This window comes from Perna viridis, chromosome 11 (assembly GCF_037379345.1).
Source record: "Perna viridis isolate PV_CMFRI_1.1 ecotype Kerala chromosome 11, ASM3737934v1, whole genome shotgun sequence".
Lineage (NCBI taxonomy): Eukaryota > Metazoa > Mollusca > Bivalvia > Mytilida > Mytilidae > Perna > Perna viridis.
Window position 1 is genome coordinate 20,030,028 of NC_142455.1, and position 11,686 is coordinate 20,041,713.

At 32.3% G+C, this 11,686-nt stretch overlaps 1 protein-coding gene across 2 annotated transcripts; it reads right to left on the reverse strand.

Annotated features, from left to right (window-relative positions):
* Positions 1 to 521: 521 nt before the first annotated feature.
* On the reverse strand, positions 522 to 7,850 carry LOC148603266 (E3 ubiquitin-protein ligase TRIM45-like). 2 transcript variants are annotated; one of them, XM_088552808.1, is made up of 6 exons: positions 7,784 to 7,850; positions 5,580 to 6,865; positions 4,107 to 4,265; positions 3,828 to 3,866; positions 2,518 to 2,632; positions 522 to 2,195 (listed from the first exon to the last, which is right to left on the reverse strand). In XM_088552808.1, exons 2-6 carry the CDS (start codon positions 6,850 to 6,852, stop codon positions 1,703 to 1,705), a joined length of 2,079 nt encoding a protein of 692 aa, XP_088408934.1. In that variant the 5' UTR covers positions 6,853 to 6,865; positions 7,784 to 7,850; the 3' UTR covers positions 522 to 1,702. The 2 variants fall into 2 exon arrangements, with proteins under 2 accessions (XP_088408934.1, XP_088408935.1); XM_088552809.1 differs by having other exon boundaries at positions 7,701 to 7,850.
* Positions 7,851 to 11,686: the final 3,836 nt, after the last annotated feature.

The window sequence follows — 11,686 nt, forward strand, 5'->3', positions numbered from 1 at the left end:
AAATGATCTTATCCTACTGTACGAAACAAGTGTGTAAAACACGATTTGTTATTCAAGAATTATATTAAGATCTACGCCGATGTGAAAGTTAACAGATTGATTGATTATGGTTTAACATCCTTTGGCAGAGATTTCATGTATTCCAGGAATGGAGCCACATGTTTGACAGAACCTGCTTTGTTCTAGTCCGATACGCTGGGCCGGTTTTTTTATTTTGCTAGCCGTCAACAGAAAAAGCCCGCAAGTATGCATGTAATCCCAATCAGAAACAATATTCTGACTACAAGACAACTAGTCGCCATTTATCCCTTAAACACCACGTGCTTGGCGGAGAAGCAGCTTTTCTATTTTTAGCCTTCGACGTGACTCGGCCGGTGACCCATAAGAGTAATCGGAGCTAATATTCTGTGTCGACATGCTTTTTTATTGATTATCATTCGTCACTTCTTGTAGTATACATTTGCAAAAACGATATTACTATTTTAAGCATTACTGTTAAAAATTAACGATAAACAACTTCATTATTTGTATTTTTCATATTTTAATAAAGTGTTTATTTCATACAACCTCTTGAAATCAAACTTGTTCCATTAATTATAACAATTATATGACATTACAACATTTTACTTTTTTTTTATTTTTTCATTTGTGCATCAAAAGCAATAAGATAGCTGTACTTTCCCTTTCATTTGATGTGAATAATTGACAACACTGAATTAATTGGACAGAATTAAGAAAATATTTTTAAAAAAAAAACTCACTCGATAACATACACATCAAACAACTTCAAATTACAAAGAAAGAATATATATTTCAACATCACTTATATAAGTTTCTTATTATGTACAGTAGATATTCATTAACTTCAATTTTTAGGCCAGTTCTGACTTTGTTTGAGGGCAACCTAAAGGAGGTATTTTAGCTAAAGGAATGTTACTCGAAATAATTTAGTGAATCGTCACAAACTTTAAATGTATTTAGCTCAAAAACAAATAATCTTTGACAATATTATCTCAATATAGCAGAATGTTCTATATTCAGTATCCAACAAGGTTTTTATCTAGAATACACAATTGTATTTATTGACGAGTTGAGTCTGACACAAGACAAAACAAATTATTTGTTTTATTTTGCAAAACAAAACATATAATATATCAAATTTCAATTATATATCAGTTTAGCCAGAATTTAAAAAGGGCAAGGTGCTGATGTAAGAAAAGGGCACTTTTAAACATATAATTTGAAACATAATATTACAATAAATTTGATAAATATCAATTTATATACCTGCAAATTCATCATGCCATATTGAACAAAAGGAAAAGTGAACAGAGATTTTAAACCCACATGATATAAAAAGGTTCGCATGATTTAAAGCAAAGTTTATAAAATAATTTCAAGTTAAACCCATTAAAAAACCATTGATTTACATGAGTTACAAAGAAAAAAAAAACAAAACAAAAACTAAAAAAAAAAACAAATAACTAAGAATATAAACATACATTTTGAATATACTTAATGATAAGTATTGAATTATTCAAAGTTATACCACGTATACTGCGTAAATATTTTACATTCTACATGTTCTAAATGCCAAAACATCATAAACAGGTCAATTGTTACAACCTATATTCAGCATATTCAATTTAAAGTTTGTCTAATGTCTTGTAGTTTCATAAATTACCCCTTTCTGTTGTATAGTCTATTCTTCGTCATCGGAACATAATGTCATGGTAACCTCTACTTGATTAGGATTATACCCAGACAAAACAGGAACGAGTCCTTCCGTGTAATCAACATCGCTCATTTGGCAAATTTGTTTGTTTCTTCCAGCATCGAAAATTTTCCAACTATTAGCAGTCGTGTCTAGAAAGAATCCGAAGGTTCTTTCCATTGTACAGCCGACGTCATTCTTTGACAGGTTTTCATGGAAAAGACATTTTCCTCCTCGTGCAATATGCAGACATATCCCATCACAATCAACGTGTTGTGAACATATCATTGACCATGCGTGAGCTTGTCCATCAACTACGTGTTTCCGGTCTATCTCGTTCTGACGGACCATTCCAACTTCGAAGACCAAGTTGCTCTTCTCCAGCTGGTTCTTCACCTTGTACCGTACATTGACCTCGTAATAAAATTTACCAGGAGCGGTAAATGGACGATTTCCGTATGTACCTTTAAATTTGTGAAGCCTTGAAAAAGATCAACAAAACAAATGTCGTTGTATTCACATGTTGATACAATTATATAAACGGAAGAAAAATGTTTCACGAAGTAGTATACAACTTCTCATAATGAAGAATACATGTACATGCATTTAAACTACAACTAATTATACGTAAACTAAAACAATAAGACATATTTTAACTTTTTTGCTTTGTCATTGTTATCATCTCATTTTGTGTAACAGTAATGCTGCAGCAAGCATGTATTCTAAACAAAAATATATTCTAGGCTAACATTTTCGATAATTATCTGTTTCGATGATTATGCTTTCTTTACTTCAATATTTACCTATCTTTCACAGATTCTCCGAGAGTTCCAGATGGGGTGTTGATGAATGTCTTTCCATCGGGGGTCACGGTGACGTCACGATGTGCCTTTCGTCGTTCAAGAGTAAATGTTGCAACTAATGTTAGAAAAAAATAAATCAACAAAATTAATTCTAAAGCTCAGTGCTGTTAATGAGCATAATAACACATTACAGTGTCAGTTTCAATATCACAGCAAAATGGTAGGGCTGTACATTGTATCATTGTTAATCTTTGTATATTTAAAACATTTGCTTTTCATGAGCAACTCGGCGGGTGTTTCTAGAAAAGCAGAGGACGCTTACCCTACCGGTGCACCTGGTCCATGCTCCCAGTTTTTAGTGGAGTCCGAGTTGCTCATTTACTTTTGTTACTTTGTATGTATGATTTTAGTTACTTTATGTTCTTTGTTGTGTATGTCTGTTTTCCATGTCTGGTCTTTGTCCCTGGATTACATTCTTTTGATTACCGCTATAACCTTGGTTTCCTTGATTATTCTTTCTTTACTTCCTATATGACCTGTCAAGGATATCAAGTATATACATTTTACCTCGCAAACGTTTAAAAACTTTTACAATACTTGAATTCATTTTCACAACATATGTTTAAGTAGATTTTTTTATTTGAAGAACCATAATTATATCTATTAAACTACTTTCACATTACAAGAACATTGCCTCCTTAGAATTGTCACTGTCACTGGGACTTTAACCCTCAAGTATTGCAATTGTCTTTATAACAGTATCTTAGTACGTGCTCATTTTTTCCATCCAATTTGATTTTTTTATCACTTGCTTACTTTTTTAATTCAGGAAAATAGCAGACATTTTTTTTAAATCTTGCAGACGTTGAAATTGATCTTCCTTTGAGAGAACTTGGTTCATTAAAAAGAACAATCCAGTTCATGGAAAAAGTTTTCAGGTTGTTTTTATTGAGGATTTAATGACTTATTTTTTTTCTATAGTCCATTTGATTGCTATATGAAAATGAAAAAAAAAAAACTTGAAAAATCTGATTTTTATCAAAATTCAAAGGAAAAATTTATATAACCATATCTATTGTATGAGTGCTCATGTTAAAAGAAATAGCTCAGGTGAATGTAAACAAAATAAAAGAAGAAACCATGTGCTTTTGGTATATTTTTAGCATGACATGTGTTCAATCCATAGAGGGGCTTTTGATATTAAAAAATAGGTCATCACATTACACATATGCCAAGTACGTATAAATATTCATTGTGTACGTGTTATAATTAGTACAAAATTACAAATCAAAGAGAATGAGAATAAGTACCTTCTGCTCCATCAAGTTGACTGCTGTCAATCCGAGCACCTGCAATGTTTAAATATTGATGAAGTACACACTCTAAAAAAATGACCATATGTGCGCTTATCGTGAAAAAAAAACCATTAATTTAAACACTAAATATGAAATTATGCATTAAAAATGCGTTTTAATTTTATATTTAGATTCATAACACTATTACCTGCAGTGGTATATATTTCAGAGGCAGAAAGATCATCATTTTCTTCTATACAGAATATTTCAGTGTTTAAATGTTTATTGACGAACCTAGTGGTCTCTCTTTAGGTCTTACAAGGAAAACATGCTGTCCAATCTTCCTCTTCAAGATCGACAACTCCAGTGTATAGTTTCCAGGGTTAAATGGGACGAAGGTTATTCTGAATTCATCCGATCCATTGGGATAAATTTTTACATCCATTTTGTTTTCTAAAAGGTACAATATAAGAATAGTTTTGAATACAAACAATAGCAAGCGCTAAATCGAAATTCATTTCAAATGATCATTCCTTAATTTTAGACGCAAAAAGTGCTCTAATTAACATTGCTACATCCAATACATTGTATGTCATGAAAAGAAATGATACAACTTGAACATTTTAGGACTGATTAAAATATCTATGTTCGTGTGCATCTAACACTTTTAGTTTTACTATCATATTTTCTAATATTTTTTATCCAGTCTCAAAATTGTTCATTAGATAAATGTACCACTCTTCTGTGTAAAGTTTTTTTACAGTTAAACTACATCAAATAATGCCAATAGATCTGTATTATGTTAATATAATTGGATACTATGTACTTTTTATATAACGTAAGATTAAAAGTATACATCAAAAATTGTCAAATAATGAAAAATATGTAAACAAACTTCTCAATTCAAAGTAGCTTTATGAATTAAGTAGTGGTCCATATAAAATTCAAACACTCCATTGATTCATGGTGTACAAAAACCCACCGAACAAGCAATGTTTTTTTTTTTGCAGTCTACATATGTTTTACGTTTACGTAACAACAGTCCTTTCTGTATTTAGATGTGTGTTTGTTAGAAAATCATACATTCATCTTTTACTCTTACCAGCCAAATCTAACCAAATCAAGAACTATAACTAATGCTAAGTGCCGATGTCATACACAATTTATGTTTTTTTCTCAAAAAAAAAACGCAACAACCAAATGAAAACTAGGTCTCATTATGTGATCAGTAACTGTTTCTGAAAAATAGAAGTGAGATCGGTGAGTTTTTACATGCATGAAACGCATCCTAGCTGTTTTTTTTTTTATATAAAGACTGCTATTTAAATAAGTTCATGCAAACAACCAAAGGCCTAAACTTCAAAGGAATGTGTAGTACTAAAGAAGTAGGACACAGCCACTTATCTCAACAGTATATAATAAAAAAAAATAGGCCGCAAAAATAAATATGCAACAATCATAGATAAGATAAGTGGTGAATACAATATTCATATCTTATCAAAGCATGTATTAATGTGTGTGTATGTCTATTATACTATGATACCTTCTGGAGGGATTTCAGTTATTTTCCGATTTGATTTCTTCATTGTCATTACTATCTTAGATACTCAGTCACAAGGATATATGGTCTTTTTTTTTGACGCTTCGATAAACTTACCTACCAATTGGTCTATGTGCAGGCAAACCAACTTGATTTTTATCAAAACCTTCAAGTATTTAGACTCGTAGGGTTCAAAACGCCATTTGGTTTTATGGTGAGGTACTTACCGTCTGGATCTTCGATAAATGCTTTTAGATATGTCATGTCTTCTGGTAATGGCTTTCCAGCAAAGTTATTCAGTACTCCAGTGAAGGTGACACATTCATTCTGAAAGGTTGCTTCCTGCTGAGGTGTTATGCGAGTGTGAGGTTGGTATGCATTGGTTGACCACACGTTGGCCATTGTGGCTACCTTGGTTTGTATTTCCTGTGGTAAACCCTTAAATGAAAACCCTATCGTTGCAATCTCATGTGGTTCCTTGTCGAACCATTTATTGTTTAATTCATGGAGTCTTTCCATTACAGTGCCCTCAATCTGAAGGAAAGCCGGTGGGTTGTTGTACATCAAAGTCTGACCAGCAAACTCAGCGGCTTCACTTACAAATTTCTGATGACTTTTTAGAGAATGGAGTTGGTTCTCCAGAATTCCGGTTTTTATTTGAACATTTCTACTGACATCGTCTTTCAGCTCTTGTTGGCGTTTTTGTAGTATTTCAATAAATGATTGAAAACTCTGATCAATCTGGTGTTCGACTTCCTTTCCTAAATTTCGTACTTCGTTTATTTCCAAACTGACATCCTCAAGTACTTGCCTCACATCGTCACCAACCGCATTTACGGCATCAATTCGTTTGCGCATTTCTTCTTTTCTGCTTTCTGATATTTTTGTTATTTCTTGTATTTCATGACCAGCATCTGGTCTGTGATTAAGCATGGCGCACATCAAGCAAATTGGTTTCTGGCAGGTATCTTTGATACAATACAGCTCCAGGTCCCTCTCTGAATGTTCAGAACATTTTTGTTGGTGGCAAAAAGCATCAAGATTTTCTTTTTTCTGTAGGGCTTCTAAGGCAAGCAAATCATGGGCACGTGTAAGGTTGGTTTTCTTATGGGCTAGTTGGCATTCTTCACACATGAACTCTGAACAATTCTTGCAGCGAAATGATGCTTGTTTCGTCTCACTACAAACCTGACACAAAATAGCTCCTGGTGCCATCTTCACTCTCACAAAATCCATTAGATCCAGTCGTGTGTTGTCCCTTGGAATGTTTGAGATGTCTTCATTGACGGGATGCTGTAGCTTACATTCTTGACAGGTCACTTTCCCATCTTTAGACAGATTTTGTACGCATTTATTACACAAGGAATGAAGACATGGTAACAAACGTGCAAAGTTGTTTGCAGAGTCGTACTCGTTACTGCATCCAGAGCAGTAGAGAAACTTTTGTTTGAGCTGAGATGTTGTCATACTCAGTGTTCCTATAAATCCTCTCTCAGCCATAACTGTCTTCAATCTGAAATATGTCGTGTGTGTTTGTTTAATATGTTATTTAACAGTTTGTATGGATTTTCTATGCTATTTATAAGCTATTTATAATAGTTTACATACTTTAAATTCTTTCGTTAATCTATGTAACCCGTGTAACTCATATGACAGGTGAATTTCTATCAAAACAGCAAAATTAAATTTCGGGTCCGTAATTGAGAAAATTGTCGTTCAAAATATCCCGGAAGCAAAATCTGCATAGTTCGGTTAAGTTATATGTTTGATCAGACCATTTAAATTCAAAGAGTAATCAAGGGAACCAAGGTTATAGCGGTAATCAAAAGAATGTAATCCAGGGACAAAAACCAGATATGGAAAACAGACATACACAACAAAGAACATAAAGTAACTAAAATCATACATACAAAGTAACAAAAGTAAATGAGCAACTCGGACTCCACTAAAAACTGGGAGCATGGACCAGGTGCACCGGTAGGGTAAGCGTCCTCTGCTTTTCTAGAAACACCCGCCGAGTTGCTCACAAAAAGTCCAGTCCGGGGTAGACAAACGAGGAAAGGAAAACTATGACCCGTTGAATAAATCAGTTTTCATGGTGATGATGGATACACCATAACGATCCACGAGTTCATGATGACGACCATAAAACTTCTGTAGTGATGACTTCAATCTTGTAGCAACATAACCCTATTCCACTAACATTATTTATGTGTTATTGATAGTAAAGTAGATCCAAAATTTAAAATAGTTATATGCGTCCAATTTGTATACAAATATACTTGAAATCGAAACCGAAAGTAGAAATGAAATAAAAAGACTGATATTAAAAAGACAAAATGAATTACCTTATTTCAATTTCACTAAAATATGAGTAAGAAAGATAAAAATGTTAAAAATGTCGTTTACAAAAATGAATGATAGACCCTACTGTTTGTCAGTAAAATCCCTCCTAGTCACAATCTATCAACTATAGTGGGCATAAAACGTCATCAGTCACATGATGCATTACAGGTAATTATTTATAACGCGTATTGATTTTCTGAAAATAGTGGTTGCATTTTTAACTTCAGATTTTTTTTACCTTGACAATTATCAAAAATAGCAAGGCATGTAGAGTTTTGTTTTGTTCGTCAGTCTATCTGTCAATAACAAACTGTCTTATATATTTACTGTTTTTATTGTTGATTTACGAAGCTATCAGTTGAAGTTTTGATACTTTACGCGCGCGAGGTACAATATAAGAATAGTTTTGAATACAAACAGCGATAAGCGCTAAATCGAAATTCATTTCAAATGATCATTCCTTAATTTTAGACGCAAAAAGTGCTCTAATTAACATTGCTACATCTAATACATTGTATGTCATGAAAAGAAATGATACAACTTGAACATTTTAGGACTGATTAAAATATCTATGTTCGCGTGCATCTAACTCTTTTAGTTTTACTATCAAATTTTCTAATATTTTTATCCAGTCTCAAAATTGTTCATTAGATAAATGTACCACTCTTCTGTGTAAAGTTTTTTTTACAGTTAAACTACATCAAATAATGCCAATAGATCTGTATTATGTTAATATATTGGATACTTTGTACTTTTTATATAACGTCAGATTAAAAGTATACATCAGTTGTCAAATAATGAAAAATATGTAAACAAACAAACTTGTCAGTTCAAAGTAGCTTTATGAATTAAGTACTGGTCTATATAAAATTCAGACACTCCATTGATTCATGGTGTACAAAAACCCACCGAACAAGCAATGTTTTTTTTTTTCAGTCTACATATGTTTTACGTTTACGTAACAAAAGTCCTTTCTGTATTTAGATGTGTGTTTGTTAGAAAATCATACATTCATCTTCCACTCTTACCAGCCAAATCTAACCAAATCAAAAACGATAACTAATGCTAAGTGCCGATGTCATACACAATTTATGTTTTTTTTTCTGAAGAAAAAAACGCAACAACCAATAGAAACGTTTGTTTGAGCTGAGATGTTGTCATACTCAGTGTTCCTATAAATCCTCTCTCAGCCATAACTGTCTTCAATCTGAAATATGTCGTGTGTGTTTGTTTAATATGTTATTTAACTGTTTGTATGGATTTTCTATGCTATTTATAAGCTATTTATAATAGTTTATATACTTTAAATTCTTTCGTTAATCTATGTAACCCGTGTAACTCATATGACAGGTGAATTTCTATCAAAACAGCAAAATTAAATTTCGGGTCCGTAATTGAGAAAATTGTCGTTCAAAATATCCCGGAAGCAAAATCTGCATAGTTCGGTTAAGTTATATGTTTGATCAGACCATTTAAATTCAAAGAGTAATCAAGGGAACCAAGGTTATAGCGGTAATCAAAAGAATGTAATCCAGGGACAAAAACCAGATATGGAAAACAGACATACACAACAAAGAACATAAAGTAACTAAAATCATACATACAAAGTAACAAAAGTAAATGAGCAACTCGGACTCCACTAAAAACTGGGAGCATGGACCAGGTGCACCGGTAGGGTAAGCGTCCTCTGCTTTTCTAGAAACACCCGCCGAGTTGCTCACAAAAAGTCCAGTCCGGGGTAGACAAACGAGGAAAGGAAAACTATGACCCGTTGAATAAATCAGTTTTCATGGTGATGATGGATACACCATAACGATCCACGAGTTCATGATGACGACCATAAAACTTCTGTAGTGATGACTTCAATCTTGTAGCAACATAACCCTATTCCACTAACATTATTTATGCGTTATTGATAGTAAAGTGGATCCAAAATTTAAAATAGTTATATGCGTCCAATTTGTATACAAATATACTTGAAATCGAAACCGAAAGTAGAAATGAAATAAAAAGACTGATATTAAAAAGACAAAATGAATTACCTTATTTCAATTTCACTAAAATATGAGTAAGAAAGATAAAAATGTTAAAAATGTCGTTTACAAAAATGAATGATAGACCCTACTGTTTGTCAGTAAAATCCCTCCTAGTCACAATCTATCAACTATAGTGGGCATAAAACGTCATCAGTCACCTGATGCATTACAGGTAATTATTTATAACGTGTAATTGTTTTCTGAAAATAGTGGTTGCATTTTTAACATCAGATTTTTTTTTACCTTGACAATTATCAAAAATAGCAAGGCATGTAGAGTTTTGTTTTGTTCGTCAGTCTATCTGTCAATAACAAACTATCTTATATGTTTACTGTTTTTATTGTTGATTTACGAAGCTATCAGTTGAAGTTTTGATACTTGCGCGAGAATTCAATTTTGTAAAGTAATTAGACAGCTGTTAAAATTTTCGAACTGGAAGCACATCTGAATTTGTTTTTATTTTTTTTTCCATAAGAACAATGTATGTCATTAATGTATGTGTAATATTCTATTTGTCCGCTTAAGTATACAATTAATTCAAGGAGATCAAACCTATAACGTTTAACATTTTGTTCGGTCATCTTTCACATTCATATAGAAGTAAGTATCTTGTATTAGCTTATGATACTCCAAATGACGTATAAATTTCTCCTTTAGTTGTTTTAAAACATTTTTACATAACACTTCAAATGGTTGAATTATACATATATATATTCTAAAACAACTCTTGCAGATGAAGATAATTTGCGGAAAAAACACTATAGAAATGTAATTTTACTTCTTGAAAATAACACATATAGAGTCTCATTGAAGTATATTTTTTATTGAAATACCTGACATCACATCATTAATGAGCATTTTTTATGAAAATGTAAATATCCAGTGGTTTGATCAAAGGCTAAGAAATATTAGTGGAGCATGCGACATGATGCATATGTTAAGGACTAGCTTTAATCTGCAGTCACATAGACATTAAAATTAAATAGATATGTGAAATATTGAGTAACTTCCAAATATTTAAATTTAATCGCAAAAAAATATAGTTGAGTACGAAATTTGAAATATCACACCAAAAAACAATTTGCAAAAGCATAGTTTGTTTTTACATCTAGCAAGAAAAATATTGCACTTTAAGCAATATATATGATGGATATTGAGGTAGCAATAATGGCATAAAACATTATCATGTTCATTTACAAAAGGTTATAAATTGCTGCAGAAAAAGGTAATGACAAAATGACCGAACTGATAAAATCTAGGCAAAAGTGAAATGGAAAAGGCCATATAACAAATGGCAATATCAGGGTAAAAAATGGAAAGTTGAAAAACCCCGCAATAGGACTAACTTGGTGCAGGCATTTCCTATAAGAATTGTTGGTTAAACCAGGTCTTGTAATGAGTTAAGATGTAAAATAAATCGTCCGCTTCTTTTTTTTTCAAATCTTACAAAAAGATTTGAAATAAGGCCATAAAAACTAATTTGGTCAGCGTGTTATAGTTTTCCTTTCCTCTTTCGTCTACCCCGGACTTTGTATGACTCGATGGATGTTTCTAGAAAAGCAAAGGACGCTAATCCTACCGGTGCACCTGGTCCATGCTCCTAGTTTTTAGTGGAGTCCGAGTTGCTCATTTGCTTTATTACTTTGTATGTATGATTTTAATTACTTTATGTTCTTTGTTATGTATGTCTGTCTCCCATGTCTGGTCTTTGTCCCTGGATTACATTTTTTTATTACCGCAAGAACCTTGGTTCCCTTGATTACTCTTTCAGAAGCATATATTGTCTTCCCTGGATGCATCATATTGATCAATCAATGAATGCTTTAGGGGGACTAAAAGACATATGGAGCATACAGTATGTTTATACTAAATCATAAAAATATATTTTTTTTACCAAATCAATATTTATTTACTTCATACGCCAGAATTATATACAATTATAGCATGGTTTT